The 23,449-nt window shown below is 38.4% G+C and overlaps 1 protein-coding gene across 2 annotated transcripts in view; it reads right to left on the minus strand.

Moving 5' to 3' along the window:
- The window catches only part of CERS6 (ceramide synthase 6), a 342,305-nt gene that overhangs the window by 236,843 nt on the left and 82,013 nt on the right, over window positions 1-23,449 (minus strand). For both annotated transcript variants that reach the window (XM_055291896.2, XM_055291897.2), the window contains exon 2: window positions 8,470-8,575. In XM_055291896.2, the coding sequence (XP_055147871.2) occupies window positions 8,470-8,575 (106 nt within the window). The remainder of the gene's footprint in view (window positions 1-8,469; window positions 8,576-23,449) is intronic.

Genomic DNA, 23,449 nt, shown 5'->3' on the forward strand with positions numbered 1-23,449 from the left:
TGATGTTAATGTCTTATTGTTACATTAAAAGAGAGCTGGATGGGTTTCTTAATTTTCTATGCTTTGATACGGTTTAAGAGAATTATCTCCTATTAAGAGTATGTTATAATTTTTTGTGAGATGACATACTGATTTGCTTGACTATAGTAACCATGTCACCATGTGTAAGTATACTGAAACATTGTATTGCACATCTTAAATATTCACAATAAACAAGGAGACAGAGGACATATAATTTTTGATATTATAGGTATGAATTTAGGCCTTCACATCTTTAAAATGCTAATCACCTGAGCAAAGAAAAAAATGTATACCTACATGTTCAATAAATGCTTTGGGTTAATGAAAAACAAAATCTTTTGTGAGAGCATCTGAGCCTGGTACTTTTTTGCAGTTTAGTTCTTTTAATTTGATCTTTACATACACACACACACACACACACACACACACACACACATAGTCAATTATATTTTCCTAGAATAAATTTTTTATTCAAGTTTTTCTATTACATCTGCCCCGTTCTCTTAATTTTCCTGTTTCTGTGGTTACTGATCATAACGTTTATTTGTGCTTGCTTTTTTTTCTTAGTCGATTTAGCTGCCTTTGGTAAAACAAAAATAAATAAATAAAGGATTTGGGGATTAATTTTTTTAATTCTATAGTTTTGCTAACTCATTGATTTTAGCTTTATCGTTATTACTTTCTTCCTTTGCTTATCTCCATTCATTTTGTTGTTCTTGTTCTAATGTTTAACCAAGTGGCTATTTTTTTCATATCTGTATGAGTTTTCAATGAGCACTTTTGCAGCATAGCACATAAAGGTAGTACTTTCATTGCCACTGTTTTCTAAATATTCTGAAATTTCAATTTTACCCAAGAGTTAATAAGACAGTATTTATAAATTTTCAGGAGGAAGAGGTTTTGTTCTCTGATTTTTCTGTTTTCTAATTTCTAGTATTAAATCATGCCTAATTTTTAAAAATTATAGTTTTTTAACATAATACAGCATCAATTTTTATAAGTATTTAATAGCTACTTGAAAAGAAAGTACAGTCTCTACATTCAGAATATAAGATTATAAATGTACCCCCTTAGATCTTCCTAACTATGCTCCTTAGAATTTCTATATTCTATTTTATATTTTCTCACTGACTCTATCATGCCTCAGAGGTAAATCAGAATTTCTTTCTATTGTGTTTCCACTTTTCCTTCAATTCCTTTCTATGAATATACACACTAATATTTAATACATATATGATTCATAACTATTTTATCTTCATCATGAATTGTATCCTCTGACAATAAAAAGCCAATTCTTCCTTTCATTTAATGCTTTTAGAAATCCTACTTTGTTATTTATATGTGCCTGGATAACTTCACCTATGCTCTTATTTTCAACATATGTCACTACTTTGTCTTAAGGTGCCCCTCACATACTTTTTTTACGACTGCATTGTTTTTCTATGGCTGCTGTAACAAAGTTCCCTGAACAACAGAAGTGTATAGTCTCATGGTTCTGGAGGCTGTTAAGTCCCAGATGAAGGTGTTGAACGGTTTGCTCCTTCTGAAGGATGTGAGGGAAAAATCTGTACCAGGCCTCTCTCCTTGGCTTGCAGATGGCTGTCTTTTCCCTGTGTTTCTTCACAGCATCTTCCCTCATGCCTATCTCTGTGTCCAATTGTCCCATTTGTATACGGACACCCAGCATATTGGATTAGGACCCACCATAATAATCCCATTTTTAACTAATTTACCTTTGTAAAGATCCTATCTCCAAATAAGGTTACATTCTGAGGTACTAGGGGTCAAGACTTCAATGTATACATTTTGGGGAGGAAAATAATTCGACCCATACCAATAACCAAAGCCTGAATTAGTTTTTATTAGATTAATTAAGTCCATTTATGTGTATTAATATGATTATAAGTTTGTTTATTCTTTCTATGTTCCACTTTCCATTTTGATGATTTTAAAAAACATTTCACTACACGGTTTTTTTTTTTTTTTCCTTTTGGGAGTAATTTTTGTTCTGGTGGTTATCCATATGGCTCTTTCTTTTCCATCTCTAATAATTCAAATGAGCAATATTTAAAGTAGCCTTATTTCCTCCACCTAATTAAAGTAGCCTTATTTCCTTCTCCTCCACCACCCAATACTACAATAGTCAATAATACTATCTTTCTTAGCATTTACTCTTGTACTATTAAATATGTATATACTTCTAATGATTTGCCAGCTTTCACTGATATGCTTTGACTCCCAACTCTTAGAGATCATGCAATCAGTGAACTGATTCTGCCTCCCACCTTCTTCCTCTTCTACTCAGTTATTGCTGTATCATTTCTACACTATGAGAACCTAGAACATTAACATTCTGTCTGTCACTATTCCTTAGATTTCTTTCTTAGTACTACAGTTTAAATATATTCAAAGCTTACAAACATTCCCAGTGATATCTTGGTCAGCTAAAATTAATGATTTAATAGAGTCTCCTCAAGAAAGACTCATAGAATAATATCTCTAAATTTTTTCATGTTCAAAGATGTCTAACATGATGTCTATAACCTTTACAGAGTAAAAACAATTTGGCTAGATATAAAATTCTTAGTTCACATTTTCCTTGAGAATATTGAAAATGTTACTACAGAAAGGCCTACAATCACATAACATTTTCCCTAAAAAAAGAGATCTGATCTTTTGCCCAGCTGCTCAGTGAAGTATTTCTTTACTTATCAAGTCCAGCGACTTTAATAATGTAAGTTTTAGTGTTGAACTTTCTGGGCCCATTTTCACTACATTTTTATTAACATATTAAAATAAACCTCCATTTATCTTAGGAAAAAATCTTGAATTATATCTCGGAAGTTGTTTTAATTCATTGTTTTATTGTGCTTTTCCTTAAGGGATTCCTGTTACAGAGATGCTGGATCTGCTTGGCCTATATATCCATTTTGTAGCTCTTTTTGGTTTGTTTCATTTAATTCGGTTTTATTCTTTCTATCTTCCATATTCTTTGCTGAGTTTTCTGCAGTGACTAGTGTTTCCTGCCTTCTTCCCAATTTTGTCGTTTTTTTTTGTGATGGATTTGGTACTTTTCTCTGAACTCTACCAGCTCACATTCTACCTCCTCTTGTTGACCAACTATTTATTTCTTTAGTTCTTATATTTCTTCTTTGTGATCTTCCTTCACAGAGTTACTGCTTCATTTTTTTGAATTTATGATAAAATATTTAATCACAATTTTCATTTGCCTCTTTAGCCTCATTATTCTAGTGAAAATTTTATTAACAGGAGTTGCTATACTTTCTTTTTATTGTCTTTGATATTGTGTGAGTTGCTTCTTTATTAATCATCTTTGAATTAGTTGAATTTTCTTGACCTGCTACTTCCAGTATGGGGAGCAGGAAGGATGCTCTTCCAGTCTGGCTGCCATGAAGGGAGATGGACTTCCGAAAACATACCCTCCACGTGGCTTTATGTGTCCCTCTTCCACTCTTTCCAGCCTGGCTCACCTGTTCCTGCACCTATTGCTGCAAACAGTGGGTGGTTCTTTTGTCTCCTCAACTCTTGAGAAGTGCTTTTGTGCTGGCTTTCCTGACATCCACCCCCACAGGGCCCTCTGGACACACTTCATGCTTTTCACTTCCTCATACTTGGTTTCTGCCCAATCTAGTTAGCCTTTATATGTTTTGAAATCTAGAGATATGCATCTCCTAATTTTCCAGATAAGACATTTGTGAGATTTTCTTCCATTTTTTCTTTCTTTCTCTGCGTTTGTGTGTGTTGTGTGTGTATGTGTGTGTGTGTGTGTGTGTGTGTGTGTATACTCTCTATGTAGGGTGGGGGTTTCTTATTGTTCTTTCCTTATTATTCTCCATATGCTTTTCTGAAAGATTTCCAAGCAAAGAAATGAATAATGGAGACTCACATAAATATTTATATATTATAAACACCTAGGTTAATATTAATAACATTAATCTTAACCAGTACTGGGAGGGGAAGAAGGAAAGTATAAAATAAAAATGAAAGGAAATAGGTTATTGAGGAGAATTAGGAAAAACAAATTATAGGAAATCTGCCTATCACTTTAAAATTTAGTCTAACATACCAAAAGTAAATTTTATTATTTCCCTGGATCATAAAACCTGGCTTTATACCTGACATATATTCTCACCCCCATGGCTTAAGCACTGATTTGATCAGAAAAGTGAGGTAGTTAGTATCACAGGTATGTACAAATAATATGGTAGGAGAATCCCCAAAAGTTAAAAGCATATTTACCCAGATAATTCTGAATATAACCAGTTAAGAAACAACATAACCACTTAAGAAACATGAGCTCAGAAATATTCACTAAAGAGAAATAATCATTCTGTTCATTTGAATGGGTCTGACAATCCGTAATTGTAGATGTTTTGGTCCTATTCCAATACTATTGATGAGAATCTATAGAAACATGATGGAACACTCTACATTTTAACTCTCAGGTGATCTTAAATGCAAATCAAAATATGGGAACCAATGAGACAAAAGATGCTATATCATTTACTGAATGATTTACATGATTATTTAACCCTCATGAACGCCTGTGAGATGGTTATTTAAAGATTTTTACAAATGAGCTTCATGATTATTTAACCCTCATGAACGCCTGTGAGATGGTTATTCAAAGATTTTTACAAATGAGCTATCTGCAGCCTAGGGAGGTTAAGAAACTCACCCAAGGCCACAATGACGGGACGCAGCAGAGCTGAGGTTCCAACACAAATATCCAGGTGTGACTGGCTCAAACACCAAGACTTCTAATTATTTTACAGTAGGAGTAGTTTCTATAAAATGTTTATAAAATTTTAGACAGGGGATGGGGGAGGAGAGAGAGACAGGCAACAGGCAGACAGGTGTTACTTCAAAAGGAAAGACTGCTAGAGAATATATAAGGGTTCAAATTTTTCAGCTATTAATAATTTCACAAAGGAGAACCAGATAGTCAGGGCATGTGACCTGTGCTGTCACACAGGGACCCCCATTCAGAAGGGTCCACATTTGGGGATGGAAACCCTGCAGTCACCATCTTGAAATTCTTAACAGTTTTATCATGGAATTTGTACTTATTATAATGAAGCCCAATTGGGCAAAGGAGCATGTGCCAGGAGCTTGGATTCTTGGCTCATACACAGTCCCACCACTTCCGCCAGATGTGTGTGTGGTCGCCCAGTTCCTCATCCTCTGGCTTGTAGCACCCACTAGCCTCCCTGTCTCCCCACTTCCTAGTGACTGCTGCTGCCTTCAGCCCCCAGTAGAGGACCGAATGCAAGCACAGAGAGTGGGGGGTCGAGTTTCAGAGAGGATGGTGGCAGCTACCCCAGTGCATGTGGTGGGTGACTCGGTAGGGCTGAGCCTTTTGTGTACCCCTGGATCTGGGTATAGAGGTTGCAATGCACTTGAAGGTCACTCATCACCCATGGGTTGGGGCAGTGGGCCTGGAGAGAGGCCTGGCTGTATTTCTCTGCTCCCCTGACCAAGGTACAGTGTGTCAGCCAGTGGCTGGAGAAAAGGGAAACCTGGCAGCTGATGGACTGTGTGCACACTAAGTCACAGGGTGGGGCCCCCAGCTACCTGTGAGGGTCTGCACTTTCCCCAAGAGTCTCTCCATACCGTTAGGGAACATGACATTACACAGCAAATAAAAAACACCTTGACCAGGCATGGTGGCTCACAGCTATAATCCCAATACTTTGGGAGGCTGAGGCAGGAGGACTGCTTGAAGCCAGGAGTTCAAGACCAGCCTGGGCAACATAGTGAGACCCTATCTCTACAAAAAATTTGTTTAAATCAGCTAGGTGTGGTGGCCCACACCTGTAGTTCCAGCTACTTGAGAGGCTGAAGCAAGAGGATCATCTGAGCCCAGGAGTTTGAGGCTGCAGTGTGCTACGGTTAGGCCACCAGACTCCAGCCTTGGCAACAGAGTGAGACCTTGTCTCAAAACCAAAAACAACAAACAAAAAAACACCTTGACAAGTAGAGAGAGACTGAGGGAGGAAGGAAAAAGCTTTATATTTTTGTACACTTAATGGCACTTTTTTTCATGCTTTTTGAACAAGGGGTCCCACATTTTCATTCTGTACTGGGCCCCACAAACTATGTAGCCAGTCATACACAGAGATTTTAAGGGTACATATCTCACACTTGAAGGATTATAATCATGCCCTTTTACAAAAAGGCAGCTCAAACCATGGTAAGGCCAGGATACTGGATGATCATTCACACACATACACAAACGCACACTTTGTTCAAGCTCTCCCAAGTCCTGCCCCTCCTATTCCAGTCAACTGACTGGTTACATTTCATATCACAATTAAGACTGGAGAACTACAAAGAATACAACGGAAAATAGTTTCAACTTTTGCTGCATTTATATTTTACACATGACGCTTCTGTTTTAATCATGTAAAAACCTCCAAAGGAATCACCTTGGAAACTAAAAGAATATGATCATTCAAATTAGCTAGAAGCAAGTATTTGTTTTTGTTTGTTTTGAGACACAGTCTTGCTCCATTGCCAGGCTGGAGTGCAGTGGCACGATCTTGGCTCACTGCAACCTCTGCCTCCTGGGTTCAAGCCATTCTCCTGCCTCAGCCTCCCGAGTAGCTGGGACTACAGGCGCCCGCCATCATGCCCGGCTAATTTTTGTATTTTTAGTAGAGATGGGGTCTCACCATGTTGGCCAGGGTGGTCTCGATCTCTTGACCTCATGATCTGCCCACCTCAGCCTCCCAAAGTGCTGGGATTACAGGCATGAGCCACCGCGCCCAGCCAAAGCAAGTATTCTTTAGAAAAGTCAACCTGGCTGCAAAATCTTTTTATTACCTTTATGGAGGAAATTTCTCCAGTAACTGTAAAAACATAAGGCAAGGGAAGTGAAACATCCACTGCAGGATTTTTAAGGAGAGGCATCAAATGTGGAGAAAACAAAAAACAAAATAAAAAAAACCTCATTTTATTATTCATTTAGAATACTGTATGTTTAATGTACTTAGAGTAGTTCACAAAGAAACTCCAAATATGTTATAATCACACTTACAAATGAACCTGAGAAGTCCCTACACACCTGCTTTTTTAAGAGGGAAAAAGTTGTTTCACTTAAGTAATTTGATACACTAAATGAAAATGCAAGCTTTTTCTTTATATTTTCTTCTTTTAAATACCGTAAGATATGTGTCCCTTCAGACAGGAACTTGGCAATCTGAAATTACCCCATAAAAACCATCAAAAGAGCTTTTCCTAAAATTCCATTCATTCTTCTCTTCTTCCTAGCAGGGATATGAAAAACACCTGGTACTTTCTTAATTTTTTGAGGGAAAAAACATTTTTTAAAAGGACAGAGGGAAAAACTCTAGAGAATTTTGGAAGAAATGAAGACCATAAAATAGACAAAAGTGTTTGGATACCCGAATTAATAGTTGTAAGACGAGATAGCTAGTACAAATGGCTAGAAACACAAATACCAAGAAAAGAAATATAATTTGCTTAATTCTGTCAAATCACATCTTGGAAGCCTGGGTAATACTCCCAGAAAAATGAAAGGAAGAAAATGAGCCATTTAATATATGAACACACAATACTTCTCATAGAATGTTGTATTTCTCCTAATCTTTTCTTCTTTCTTGTCCAAACAAGAATAAGGTAAGATATATAAAAACTCGGTAATTTGCTTTATTTTCCTATGGCCTTCAATTGAGTGTTTCTGACTTCCGGCCTTCTCCTCCCTCTTTGTTCTGAAGGAGATCTGAACTTGGGATGGGGGCGGAGGCAGGGGATGTGGTCTCTTCTCCCTGCTTCTCTCCCGCTCCCTTCTTCCCACTCCTAGTTTGGGCTTCAACTCCCACCAGATTGAGTATCTCCTCCCTTTTATTGTCCACAGTGAAACTATCTCTTTGCTTAAGACTCTCCTGACCCTCCTTCTTCATACCTTCATGGTACAATCTTTCATCCTGCAATTATGCCTTCTTGTTGTTTTTGTTTACATTTGTCTACTTATCACAGCTCCTAGAATCTATGCACAATGCTACAAGCCAAGAGGTCCCTTTTTTCACACACACATAAATCACATTCTTCAGCTCTACCCAGTCACCTCCACAAAGTCCCTCCCAGCCCTCATCTTGCTTCTAGTCACATCTTGCTTCAGGTCACATGTGATTAAAAGAGGTACAGAATTAGACTAATCATTATTTAATCAAGACTATTCTTAGGCAAGCTACTAAAAATCAACTTGAGCGTAAACTACCAGGTCTAAGACAAGCCCATCTTCGTTCCGCTTCTGATACGCTTGCATTCCTTCTGACAACATGTTCTCCAGCATAAGGTTAGGCAAAAGTTGATTCTCCAAACCCAGAAGGGGACAAACTGAATGACAGCAGGCTGAGAATGGTGACCGGGGACAATCTATACCCCAGGAAAGGACAATCATACCTTTGTAATTGCAGTGAAGACCTTTTCCAGAATGGCATTGGGCGGAGCAATTTGTGGTCCACTGGCCTGAATGTTGAGGGCTATGGCACACGGTTTGGCTACAAATCTAAAAATTACAAAAAGAAAAAAGTAGAAGGTCAGAATTTATTCTTTCTATGTGATTCTTAATGCCACCAACTACACATTACTCAATTATCCCAATAAAGTGTTGGTAGGATTTCACGGGTGTACACTGTCAACACTCCTGTCAGTAACTGTAAGGCAGACTTAACCGTTTTTCTGTTAGCCCCCAGCAGTAACATTAAAAAAGAAATCCTTTTAAAACATTTAAACCCTCCAAACCTCAAGTTCTAATGAGACAAAGCTGGAAAGACTATGAGATGAAAATATAAGTGTATAAGGTAGAAATAAAACAATGATTTCAAAATGACATAACTTATACCCTTCTTACACAGAGCAATAGTCATGTTATATTTTTACTGTGAGAAAACATTTACTAAGCATCTAATTATGCATGCAGAGAGAGCGCTTTGACCACCCGTAGTCATAAACTTGGCAATTTTTGTCTCTATAATCAAAGTGTGCTAAATTCAGCCCCAATCCCTTATGGCTTGTTAAAATTCTCTGCTTTGTGGTTATTTGCTTTTTTCTCATAAAGAGTAATGAAGGATGTCAAAGGGCATGATGTCCCAGACAAGATGAAAAGTCGCAAGTGTTTATGAACATCCACAAAACTGTTTTTATCCTAAGCCAATGCCTACGTCAAGAGGAATGGGAGGACTGAGTCTTCTTTCTGGTCGCGTTTGCTGTGTGAATGAGGTGCTGAAGGGGAGCAGGTGAAGTGCATGGGGCCCCAAAGGTGTGGGGACATTGCTAATAATACTGTGTATAAAAAATAAAAATTAAAAGTTGTTTTAGACTAAATGCTCAAGAAATAAAACTCTGTAAACATTCATTTTCAGTAGTAACATTTAATATTTTCTACTAATACAGAACAATTTCATATCATGTGAAAGTATTACCCAAATTAATTCACTGTTGGTCAAAGGTAACAATTGATAAATATGCAAAACAGACCATAAGTAAATCTTAGATGAAGCTTCCTTAATAATAGTTGATGAGATTAAAGAACAGTAGACAAAGGTTTTTGTTTTTAAAGTGGGACCAATGAAACTTACTTACATATAAAGTACCACATAATATCCTACTGGGTCCTATTTCAAGTAAAAGTGAAGAAATTTATTTAAACAGGAAAATGGAACACTGTACACATGCAAGCCTAAACCAGGAAAGATAGACACAGAAAATGCACCGTAATACCTGGTACACTGGGCTCTCTGGGACAAAGTTGGGAAGAAAGAATCACCCTTTCCCGATATACAAATCCTCTAGAAACTGGAGTTTTCCCCAAATTTCTACGTTCTCAATTCTGTTTAATGTAAAATTTTCTGAGCTGCATTACCTACATCCCTGCCTTCTTGGCAATAAGTATAATGACTCTGGCCCTTCTCTATAAATGATAATCACGGGGCTACGGCTGCAGTGATGAATGAAGGAATTTAGTGGGCAATGACCACAAGACAGAGTCTAGAACTTGTTTCCTTGACAAGGTTTCCTGCTTTGTAGTTATTTGCCCCCTCATCATAAGGTACAAAGAGGGGGGTGAAAAGACACACGGTCCAGCAAAAGCGAACAGTAAGACCACAAAATGCATTTGGTGTGAAGGACACAACTGTTTCAATGGTTTCCTTCTAGTCTTTCCAGTTGGACTCCTCCCCACCCTCCCTCGTCCTCTCCTTCCCACACCTCTGACACATTGTATTCACATTCCCTTCGGACTTTGTCATCATCATCCTGTAACAGCCTGCAGTTCCAGTACAGTCTTCTTTCTTCATCCAAATAGCACACAGTCTCAATGCAGAAGCTGGTCATTTCCTCTTTGTATGCCCTGTGACAATGCCTGTGCATACACAGGAGGGGGTCAAGACACTTAATCAACTGGTTGTCTTCAGTAAATATGTTTTGTTGTTGCTATCACAGTGTTGAGTGCTACGGACAAGTTAACAGACATTCTCTGTGTGCCCTGTAACAACACATGGGCAGGCAGTAGGGGAGTCAAGAAATTTACTCAACACCATCTCTTCAATAGCAATTTCCTCATGTGTTATCAGCCAAAAAAAAAAAATCAAAAAAAATTTTTAGTATTTGTTATACAACATAATGTATACATCTCTCCTTCTCTTAAGCTTCAAACCACTTTTAAACCCTATTTTCTTTAAATTCCGAGAATGAATGCAACAGCATACCACTTAATCGACAACTTATCAAATTTCAATAATCAAAATTATCAAATAAATATGATGCTCTGTTAACATACTTTTAAAGCAATGTCCAAAGGATAGGGTGGGAATTATTTCTGCTGCTATCTGGCTATGGAGACTTAGCTACAGGAATTAATCTCTCTCTGCCTTAATCTCCTCATATGTGAAAAAATTATTATAATTATATATGTACATGTATGTGTTTCTACAAATACATGTATGTATTAAAAAAAAATCATATCATAGAGTCTCTTTGCCTAAAATGTTTGACAGGAGCCATGGGTAAGGTTTCATAACATAGCATTTACAAACCATGCCTTTCCTGGGCCCAGCGGTTCACCAGCCTCAGCTACACTGAAACAAGCCATGTGTATTCAAGTTGTGAAAGTATTATACCAAGCAGAAGCAGAAAAAAGAGACCAGATGTCAGGATAGGCACTGAAAAAAACCAGGGACATCTGGTCGAGTAACCACTTGCCCCAGTTTACCCTCCGTCCAAGTGTTCCCTGCACCACATGCACTGACAAAAGTGTCCCCATCTGGTATTTTGCCACAGTTAAAAGGAAAAGCAGAGGGTCCCATGTGGACATTAAATTGTGGTGACCGTCATCCTCAAACCCCAGGCCTGGTGCAGGTCCACAGTGAGTCCACACCAGCAGTGCGATCGGGGTCTAAGCTCATCCACACCTTGCCTTCTCTAAGGGCCCAAACCTTTCCAGCTCCCCTATCCAATCCAATGGCCCTGCAGGATGCTGTGGCCACACTTCCCACGGAAGAGTTGGTGTAACATGTGCATCCCTCTCCTGTGTGTGGGGCCCCCAAGAGAGCAAGACCAGGCCTTAGTGAAGTCCACATCTCCAGAGCCCTGTGCACAATATCATTTAATCCTCCATCAACCAGATGAAGCGGGATTACCATTATCCCCACTTTGCAGAGAGGACCAGAGACGTCAGTGGCCTCTACTCCCAGGGAAATGGAACCAGAAGACAGTATATTTCTTTCCCAGAAGGGGCATTGTTATAATCAGCTCTCCACTCTGATTCATTGGACAGGCTAAAGCCCCAAAATCTGAGGATGTAGAGACAGACAGTGAGAGAGAGAGAAGAATAACAGACAAACTTAACAGAATTTAACTCAATTTAAATGTTGAAGTCCGTTAAAGTTTAAATGACCCATGGTAGGCATGTGCATAAATCATCTTTCTTAGAACGATGTCATAGGATCTTTTCATTTATATGCCTGGCACACTGTGGGTACTCAATGAGTATTTGATGGATGAATGAATGAATAAAACAATCAAGTAAAATACAATGGTAGGTGTCCTTACTATCTTTTCCAAAGCGGCTGTGCATTTTAATTTCCTTGAATATCCACATCTACTCAGGGTCATTTGGGACCCAGAAGGTAGGAGACCGACCACTCCAATTCAAGAAGCCACCTCTTTAATACCTATTGTCCCTAGGATGTCAAAGCTGCCTGAAAGAGCACTTGTGTAGGCTCTACCAACCCCTCACTAGGTATGCTCTTTTCAACATAACCCGTACTGAGAGCCAAACACTTAATTTCCAAGATTTTTTAAAAATTGCACAAGATAGGCAGAAAAAGTGAACCCCAGATGAAAGAAGAAAAAAGAAGAGCATATAATTCTTATCAAATAGGTATTACTGATTATATGAAAACATAGAAATTTTGTTTATTCTCCAAAAAATATGTGTGAATCACATTTTTTTCAGAGAGCATATTTAGATACCAAATAAGATCCATGACACAACTACTATAATTTTATCACTGACTCTCATGGTCCATTAGACCATGTAAAAAGCTGGATTTTTTTTTTAACGCTGGTTCTAACATAAATAAGTTCACAAAAGCTGTCTTTCATAACATTTTCAGACAGAGAGAGAGAAGCAGATTGATGGGGGATGGGGTAACACATCGACAAACGTAATAGTTGAAAGGAAATATGTGCTTTCAAGCTCTGATGGTTACCTCTATAAGGAAATGCTCACCTAATTACTTTTTTAATCAAAGGCGGCAGCACCACCTTCAAAAGATCAAACATCTATAAAGTACTTTCATGTACTACATTTGAAAGTAAACATAATGAGGATGTAAACTTTGAAAAATACTAGTCTCAGTTAAAAAGCAGAGAAAATATCTAAGACATTGCTACTTTTCAATTATATTTGGCAACATGTATTTGTATTTTAAACATGAGGTAAACATCTCTGCACAAAGTACTGAAGAAAGCACTGGGCAGTGGTGTGGTAAGAGATATAGTCAAAACGTAAAATGGGCCAGATACAGTGGCTCATGCCTGTAATCCCAGCACGTTGGGAGGCTGAAGCAGGCAGATCACATGAGGCCAGGAGTTCAAGACCAGCCCGGCCAACATCGTGAAACCCCATCTCTACTAAAAATATCAAAATTAGCCAGATGTGGTGGTGCATGCCTGTAATTCCAGCTACTCTGGAGGCTGAGGCAGGAGAATCACTTGAACCCGGGAGACAGAGGCTGCAGTGGGCCAGTATCGTGCCACTGCACTCCAGCCTTGGCAACAGCACGACTCCATCTCCAAAAAAAATAACACCCCCCAAAAAAAAGAAAACCATGAAATGAACCTTGTACTCAATGAAGTTTACAACCTGGAAAGGTGGTTATTAAAAAAAAAATAAACATTTACAGGGTATATGTCATTGTTCTAATTATTTTAAAATATTTAATCATCTCAAGTGTATAGCATGGCCAGAGACTTTTAGTTCTTTCAAACTGTAGCACTTCCTATATTTTCCAAAAATAGTTGGGATGCTGTGATGGTGGCTACACAAACCTACACATGTGATAAAATTGTATAGAATTAAATCTCACACATATGTAAATGAGTACAAGTATTAATAAAACTGGGGAAATCTGATTAAGATCGGAAGATTCTATCAATGTCAAAAGCCTGGTTCTGATATCATACTAGAGATTTATAAAATGTTACCATTATAGGTAACTGGGTAAAGAGTACATGAGATCTCATTGTATTATTTCTTAGAACTGTATTTGAATCCACAACTGTCTCAATAAGGATTTCAATTAAAAATAATTGAAAGGGACATTCTCTTTTTGTTGTGTAGGAATGAGCTAATGGATTTCACAACATATGAACACCACACTCTCCCCACCCAAACAAAAATAAACAAACACTACCTGAGGGCTCTGGAGGCTGAAAAAAAGGAAACTGACTTTGGGGAAGTATCCAAGTTGGAGCAAGCAACCAGTAGAGTGACCTGTCTGTCCATTTATATATTTATTCTGCAGCTCTACCCTGAGATCAGACACAGCCACAGCAGCAAGCAAAATTCTGATAGAAAAACGCATCCTCTTTCTAGCTGCAGGAATCAGGGAAAAAAGCCTGGGGAAATCAGAGAATGACTAGAGAACTATAGAAGAGACAATGCCAACGAAGTAAACCCTAATTCTGTATATAAACTAAGCATGATTCTAGCTGACTTCTGAACTATGAATGTACAAGGTAAACTGAATGCAGATAGGAGCTAAGGTTTAAAGGATTTATCTGAGACTAAAGCCACTGTCCACTGCAAGCATGACAGGCTACAATTTGAGTCTAAGTAAACTGCCTATTAACAAAACATCAACATTTTTGAAAGCAATGTAAAAAATCCACCATCTCCACAAAATAACTCTCACCATGCCCAGGATACATAATCTAATAGGTTGATGAAGAGCAAGTAAAATATGATCCACTCTAAGGGGAAAAGACATGCAAAGGAAAAATTCAGTGAACCTGAACCATGCAATCTGAAAAAAAAAGAAAGAAAGAAAGAAATGGAGAAATAAACAGACTTTGAAGACCTGTAGAACAATTGTTCAAAGTCTAACGTGGGTAACTAGAGTAACAGGGAAAAAGGAGACAAACTAGGGGGAACAATATTAGAAGAAATAATAGTCTGTAACTTCCAAAATCTGGTAAAAGACATAAACATACTCTTACAGTTTGGGCGTTCTGTCCCCACCAAATCTCATGTTGAAATTTGATCCCCAATGTGAAAGGTGGGGCCTTCTGGAAGGTGTTTGGGTCATGGGGGGCAGATCCCTCATAAATGGATTGACGCTGTCCCTCGGGGTGGGTGAGCTCTAGCTCTATGAGTTTCCACAAGAGCTGGTTTATTAAAAGAACCTGGCACCTCTCCCTTCCTCTCTTGCTTCCTCTCTTGCCATGTGATCTCTGCACATGCCGGCTCCCCTTCACCTTCCATCATGAGTGGAAGCAGCCTGAGGCCCTCACCAGATACAGATGCCTAATCTTGAACTTTTCAGTCATCAGAATCATGCACTAAATAAACATGTTCTTTATGAACTGCCCAGCCCCATCAGACATTCCTTTGGAGCAACACAAAACAGGCTAAGACACAGATTCAAGGAGCTCAAGAACCCTATAGAGAAGTAAATTGTAAAAGAAGAAAACCTACACAAAATACAGTCAAACAGATGAAAACCAAAGATAAAAAGAAAATATTGTCATTCACCAGACAAAAATGGCTCACTATATACAGGGAAAAATAATTTGAATACGATGCTCTGCTCATCAGAAATTATAAAGGCTCAACGACAGTGCAACAACATCTTTAAAGTACAGTTATGCATCACTTAACAACAGGGATACATTCTGAGAATCACATCATTAGGTGGTTTTGTCTTTGTGTGAGTATCACAGTGTCCTTACACAAACCTAGATGGTATACCCTACTACACACCTAAGATATATGGTATTGCCTATTGCTCCAAGGCTATAAACCTGTACAGGACATTACCATTATTGTACTGAATAGGCAATTAAAACAGAATGGTATTTGTGTATCTAAACTTATCTAAACATAGAAAAGGACTCCATCTGTTCTGCTGTCCTGGGAAGAAGGTGCCTGCTTCTTCTTTGCCTTCAGCCATGATTGTAAGTTTCCTGAGGCCTCCCCAGCAATGCAGAACTGTGAGTCAATTAAACCTATTTCCTTTATAAATAAATAAACATAGAAAAGGTACAGTAATCATAATCTTATAGGACCACGATTGTATATGCGGAGTCCCCTCCAACCCTCCACCCCCCATAATTAACTGAAATGTTGTTATGCAGCTCATGACTATACTGGAAGCAGAAAAAAAAAAAACTGTCAGTCAAAAATTCTATGTTCAGCAAAATATCCTTCAAAGAATGAAAGTGAAAAGGAAACTAAGGGTATTTGTGGCCTCCAGATTCCCATTTCAAATATGCTAAAGGGAGTTCTTCTTTAGGTTGAAAGGCAACATAACCAGATGGAAACTTAGATCTTTACAAATGAATAGAGCATCAGAAATGACAAATATATTGGTAAATAGAAAAGTGCTTGCAAGGTCTTTGAAATTAATCCCAACCAATTAATAACAGATGAAATAGTTAAATCCAATTATGAGAAATAACATATTCCCACCCCAAACTGTGCCAGAAAAAAAACCTATGCATAAGTAAAAATTCAGTAAAGGAGAAGTGGGGAGAGGTAATTGAGTCAATGCATTGCTTAACTACTAACACAGCCTTGGATATCAATATTCGTCAGGAATGGTGTGCCGTGGCTAGCATCAGAGTAAGTATTACCAATTTAAAACTGACCAGAACAATATAGACTGATTTTGAAAGCTAATATGCAGGTACATGTCTAGACATACACATGTGCATGTGCCTGAGTGAGCAGGCATATGTGCATGACTGTATATTGTTAAATCCTACCTAAGACAAAACTGTTTCAAGAAAACAAATATTTAGTGGAATGAAGGCCAGGATGGAGAAAGGGGACTGCTATTTATTGACAGATACTATATGACAAAAGCTTTGCAACGTTTAATTCTTTTTTAGATCAACAATAACTCTTTGAATTAAATATTTATTTCATTTAACAGAAATATAAACTAAAGCTCAAAGAAGTTAATGAGGGTGCCCAAGGTCTTAAAGGTAGTTAAATAGCTTAGACAAAATTTAGATCCAATCAATCATAGCATAATCTATTAATAAAAACAATATTTTCCACACTCCCTAAAATAAGAAAAGTAAATTAAAGAGGCATTGTTAAAATATTTGTGATATGGTCATACACTCTACTCAGTAATCCCACTTTTAGGTATTTATCTAAGACAATCTGTCAAAGAAGAAAGGCCACAGATGTAAAGATTTTCACACACAATTATCTGCAGAGGGAAAACGGCAAATAGCTTAATGAGTCACTACAAAATGACTCAGTGAGCATCTATTATGTATCAGCCCTGCTCTAGGTGTTGGGGATGCTGCAGTGAACAAAATCCCATTTTTATGGAGCTTACATTCTAGCAGAGGGAGATTAAAAATAAACCAAGCAGTGTATGCTATGCCAGATGGTGAGAAGTGCTAGAGAGAAAAATAAAGCCTGCTAAGAAGGACAGGGCTACCTAGGTAGGGCTGTCATTTAAAACAGATTGGCCAGGGAAGACCCCAGTGAGGAAGTACACAGAATCCTGAAGGAAGTAAGGAAAGAAACTAGGAAGATAAGTGGGGGAAGGACGTTCCGGAAGGAACAGCAGCCAAGGATGAAGGCTCAGAGAAGAAGTCTGACTGAGATGCTGAAGGCATATCCAGAAGGCTAGAGAGGCTAGTATAGAGTTAGTCAGTACAGGAGGAATGAAGTGGGGTCAGAGAGCAGCAGGCAGCCACACACAGTGCCTTCTCGGCCATTTTAGTGACTTTTTTTTTTTTTTTTGGTTTTTACACTGAGTGAGGTAGGAAGCTTCTTCAGGACCATGTGAAGGAAACCTAAATGATTTATTCTGTCCTAAGAGAATCACTAGCTCCTCTGTTGAGAGCAGACAGAAGGGGAAGAAGGATGGACACAGCAAGGCTAACTGGGAGGCTGCTGCAATTATCCAGGCCAGAGGTGGTGGCAGCAAAAGAGGCAGTGAGAAGTGATTAGATCCTGGAACCATCCTCAAGACTGGGCTCACAGGATCCACTGACAGACTGAACATGGATGGGATGAGGCAAGAGAGGAATAAGAGGTAACAACAAGGTTTTGTCCTGGCATGGGGGTTGGGCTGAAGTTCATAACTTCGGTGTGAGGCCTGGTAAGTCTGAGGTTATGCTTATTAGGCTACTAGGCTTATAAATGGAGATGTCCATAGGCAGTTGGATATGCTAGTATGGAGTTTGGGCTTGGGCAAGGGATAGAAATTTATTTTCATCAACATATAGATGACATATAAAGCCATAAGAACAAGAAAATCACCTGGGAAGTGAGTATAATATGGGAGGAGATTCAAGAAATAAACCCTAAGGTGACTCCAATGGTTAATGTCCAAGTACAAAGAAACCCCTGAAATATTATATGGCTACTGAAAAGGATATTTACATAAAATATGCAAAACATGAAAATCTATAATACATTTATTTTTTTAAAGCAGGCTATTTTACAAAAACTATAAAATAAAGTATGTGGTAGAATAAAATCTGAAAAACAACACTTGTTGTACCAGAGGAAATTAGCCACTCTCCCTAAAATAAGAAAAGTAAATTAAAGAGGCATTGTAAAAATATTTGTGATATGGTCATATGCTCTGCTCAGAAATCCCACTTTCAGGTATTTATCTAACACAATCAGTCAGACAAAGAAGAAAGGCCACAGATGTAAAGGTTTTCACGCACAATTATCTGCAGAGGGAAAATGGTAAATAGCTTAATGAGTCACTACAAAATGACTCAGTGAGCATCTATTATGTATCACCCTGCTCTTTATATTTTGCTTTACACTTTGCTCTTTCTTTATACTTTGCTTACCATGTTTTTATTAAACAAAATTGCATCATACTACATGTATTTATATTTGTTTTGTGTTTCCTTTGTTGTTGAGTAATAATAAAGCCCAGGTGGAAAAAAGGTGGCACAGCTTATAAAAGTATAATTAATCTTGTGGTGAAAGAGAACTATGGAGAAAGCAAAGGCATTTACAAATAACACAATACTCCATGTTCTCCAAGAACTCAAGAAATGTTTATTGCCCATCAAAATTCTACTATCTTCATTTTTGTAATTTTTGTGAATTTTAAAAGCAGTGTATATTACATCAAGTGTAGAAGTAACAAAAAGCACTTGTGATAATATTAAAAATCGCAAGGAATGCTATCAGAGATAACCATTATTAACATTTGAACATTTTTCTGCTATCCCTCCCCCACATGCTACCAGATCTTTCTTTATACTTTGCTTACCATGTTTTTATTAAACAAAATTACATCATACTACATGTATTTATAATTTGCTTTACTTTCCTACTGTGAATATTTCCCTCAAAAAATTACATATCCTGGTAGGGCATGGTATTTAATGGTTACAAAGACTTACACTGTTGTTCTTTTTTGTTTTATAAATTTTGTTGTGTATATTTGAGGTGTGCAACATGTTATAGGATACATATATAGTAAAATGGCCACTATAGTGAAGCAGATTAATATATCTATCATCTCATTGTGTGTGTGACAAAAGCAGCTAGAATCTACTTATTTAAAATAAATAGGTTTATTTTATTAAAAAATCTCCAAAACAACACAATGTTGTTAACTCAGGCCTCATGTACATTAGATCTCTAGGTGTGTTCACACTATATTGTTGTTCTTATTTCTTGCTACTGGGAATATTCTCTAAGAAAACAGCCACTGGGCACTTTCTGACAGTACAGAACTCTGATCAAAGTCCCACCATGTTGTTATGATATCAACGATACAAGCAAAAGTGAATCTGAAGAATTAAATTATTTAGGTTGACCACTAAAATACTCTGTCATCATAGGATAACTATCCATTCTTCCATCTGCATTATCTCTGCCCCCTGAATTTAGGATCACTTTTGCTAGCTAAAGCTTCAAGAAATTAACCATAAAGTCTTGAAGATGAAAATTTCCAGACTCTTCTACATCCTAGATTTTCACATTTTTAAAGATTTTTGATGATCAATAGAAAAATGGGCAAAAGACGTTAAGTAGGCAATTTTCAAAAAAGCAAATGGAAATATCAATAAACATACAACAAGATATTCAGCCACATCAGGAAAATGTACCAAGACCATTTCATGCCCATCAGGCTGAGTTTTACAATGTGAAATATAGCCAATGATTTGGAAAAATAAGAATACCAATAAACTTCTCATGTCGAAGTTTAATTAAAAATGCACACGAGATATAAAAAGGTAGTATACAGAAATAAGTAACAAATGACCAATAGACATACGAAAAGATGGTTATCCTCATTCCAAAAAAAAAAAAACAACTGGTATCAAAACATTGTTAGGCAGGGCCAAGATGGCCGACTAGAAACAGTGGCGATCTGAGGCTCTAATCAAAAAGAACCATAGTAAGCGTGTGATTCCTTCACCGGCAACCAAGGTATCCAAGTTCTCTCATCAGAACTGACTAGGAGGCTGGCATGATCCACGGAGAGGAAGGAAAAGCAGTGTGGTATGGAGGCCCACCTGAGAGCCAGGAGAACCCTCTCCCCCCAGGCAAGGCAAGCAGTAAGTGAACATGCCACCCAGCCAGGGAATCCGTGCCTTTTCCACGGAATGGTGCAACCCATGGATCAGAAGATCCCACTCGTGAACGCATTCCACCGGGGCCTAGCGTCCCAACCCCAGAACCACCCAGATTCTCAACAGCCCTTCAGCTGGAATCTGCTTAAGACTACTAAGCTCCCAGGGGGAAGGGTGACCAGCACCACAGCTGCGGCTGCCTGCTGTCTAAGCCATATGAGCTCTTTAGGGGAGGGGCAGCAGCCAGCACTGGGACTCATACTGCTTAACATGCTAAGCTCCCTGGGTGGGAGAAAAGCAGCATCTATCACTATAGCTCCAGGCCATGCTTTTCCCCTGCTGAAGCCAGGGAAGCTGGACGGCTTGGTCCCAAGACGTGTCCCCGACAGCCCAACACACCGGCTGTGGCAGACTGCAGCCAGAGTGCCTCTTCAAGCCTGATCCTCACTCGGTGGGGCTTCCCTGCAGGAACTCCAATAACTCCAGCCAGAGGCTCAGGGACAGAACACGGATCTCCTTGGACCTAATCTCCTAGTGGGAGGGGTGGCCGCAGTCTCTGCGACCAGCAGACTTAGCCTTTCCTCCTGGTAGTTCTGAGGAATCTGGGCAGCCCAGATGAGTGTGTTTCCCCACAGTGAGGCACGCCCCTTCCACCAAGGGACAAAGTGCTTTGTTAAATGGATCCTGTTGTTCCCCATGCCACCCAACTGGATGAGAACGTCCAACAGGGGTTGTCAGACACCCTATACAGGAGTGATCCTACTGGCATTAGGTTGGTGCCCCTCGAGGTCAGAGATACCAGAAGAAGGGGCAGGCACCCATCCTTGCTGTTCTCCAGCCTCCTTGAGTGACATCTCCGGATGCAGGAGAGAACCAGATAAATAGGGCCTGAAGTGAACCCCCAGAGAACTGCAGCAGCCCTGCAGAAAATGGACCTGACCATTGAAAGAAAAACAAACAGAAAGCAACGACAACAGCATCAACAATTTAAACAACAACAACAACAAAAAAAGCCCCACAAAAACCCCATCCAAGGGTTAGCAGGTTCAAAGATCGAAACTAGACAAACTCACGAAGATGAAAAAGAATCAATGAAAAAACACTGAAAACCCAAAAAGCCTGAATGACTCTTCTCCAAATGATCGCAACGTCGCCCCAGCAAGGGTGCAGAACTAGACAGAGGATGAGATGGACAAATTGACAGAAGTAGGCTTCAGAAGACGGGGAATAAAAAACTACACTGAGCTGAAGGAGCATGTTCTAACCCAATGCAAAGAAACTAAGAACCTTGATAAACGGTGAGAGGAGCTGCTAACTAGAATAACCAGTTTAGAGAGGAACATAAATGACCTGATGGAGCTGAAAAACACAGCACGAGAACTTCATGAAGCATACACAAATAGCAATAGCCAAATCAACCAAGCGGAAGAAAGCATATCAGAGTTTAAAGACTGCCCTACTGAAGTAAGGCATGCAAACAAGACTAGAGAAAAAAGAATGAAAAGGAATAACAAAGCCTCCAAGAAATATGGGATTTCGTAAAAAGACTGAACCAATGATTGACTGGAGTACCTGAAGGACATGGGGAGAATGGAAACAAGCTGGAAAACACACTTCTGGATATTATCCAGGATAACTTCCCCAACCTAGCAAGACAGAGCAACATGCAAATTCAGGAAATACAGAGAACACCACTAAGATACTCCACGAGAAGATGAACCCCGAGGCACATAATTGTCAGATTCTCCAAGGTCAAAATGAAGGAAAAAATGTTAAGGGCAGCCAGGGAGAAAGGCCAGGTCACATATAAAGGGAAGCTCACCAGACTAACAGCAGACCTTTCAGCAGAAACTCATCATACTGAATGGGCAAAAGCTGGAAGCATTCCCTTTGGGCACAAGACAAGGATGCCCTCTCTCACCACTCCTGTTTAACATAATATTAGAAGTTCTGGCCATGGCAATTAGGCAAGAGAAAGAAATAAAGGGCATTCAAATAGGAAAAGAGGAAGTCAAACAATTCCAATCTATTCCAAACTATTCCAATCTATTCCAAACTATTCCAATCTGTTCCAAACAATAGAAAAAGAGGGACTCCTCCCTAAATCATTTTATGAGGCCAGCATCATCCTGATACCAAAACCTGGCAGAGACACAACAAAAAAAGAAAATTTCAGGCCAATATCCCTGATGAACATTGATGCGAAAATCAATGCAAGACATACAACAAGTATAAAATGCAAGATATACAACAAGTATAATATTCCACTTGTGTAGGTATTTTTAAAATTTGTTATCAGGAAGAGTAGTGAGAAATTGTTAACGACAATAACCTTTTAGGGTTAAGACAATGTGTATTTCATACTTTTCTGTACTGTTTTAAATTTGTGCTTATATACACTTTATATTTATTTTAAAGGTAAATAACTTAAATGCTTTCAATGAATATTTAGTAACAAAAAAATGCTCAGAAACGAGAGAAAACAATGTCTATCTGGTCACTGTTTATTTACATATAAATTTCTGCCATATAAAAGAAATTGAAAATATATTAAAAGGTTACCTGTATTTGTTGCCATACAATGGGATTATGGCTTACTTTATATTCTTTAAAAAATGTTTTTCTGTATTTTTCAACGTCTTAAAATGAGAGTTCAAATTTTTAATGCCAAAAATTAAAAGTAAGTATTGTTAAAAATAGAATGAACAAGACGGTCTCTATCCCAGGTAAGACTCAAAACCTCAATGATACAAAAATCTAACATGGAAAGCCCTGAGACAGCTACAGTTTAGCTAATTCCACGGGGCTCTTCTAGCAAAGGGCTCCATTGTGACTGAGACAAAGGAGAAAATGAATGGAATAAAAATAAAAGGCCATTTCAGTACCTGTTCAGATAGAAAAAAAGGATGGCATTCAAGGCAATGAGAACACCAAAAGACATGAAACTATGCAACTGGATGAAGTTACTCCAAAAAAAGTGTTATCAACACTAAATAAATATAGTTAAGAGAATCTCTGATGCCACCAGAAAAGAAATTGCTTCTTCCTGTGCCTGGAGACACCACAGAACTTCTCTATT

The sequence above is a fragment of the Symphalangus syndactylus genome, chromosome 9 (assembly GCF_028878055.3).
Source record: "Symphalangus syndactylus isolate Jambi chromosome 9, NHGRI_mSymSyn1-v2.1_pri, whole genome shotgun sequence".
In the NCBI taxonomy this organism is placed as follows: domain Eukaryota; kingdom Metazoa; phylum Chordata; class Mammalia; order Primates; family Hylobatidae; genus Symphalangus; species Symphalangus syndactylus.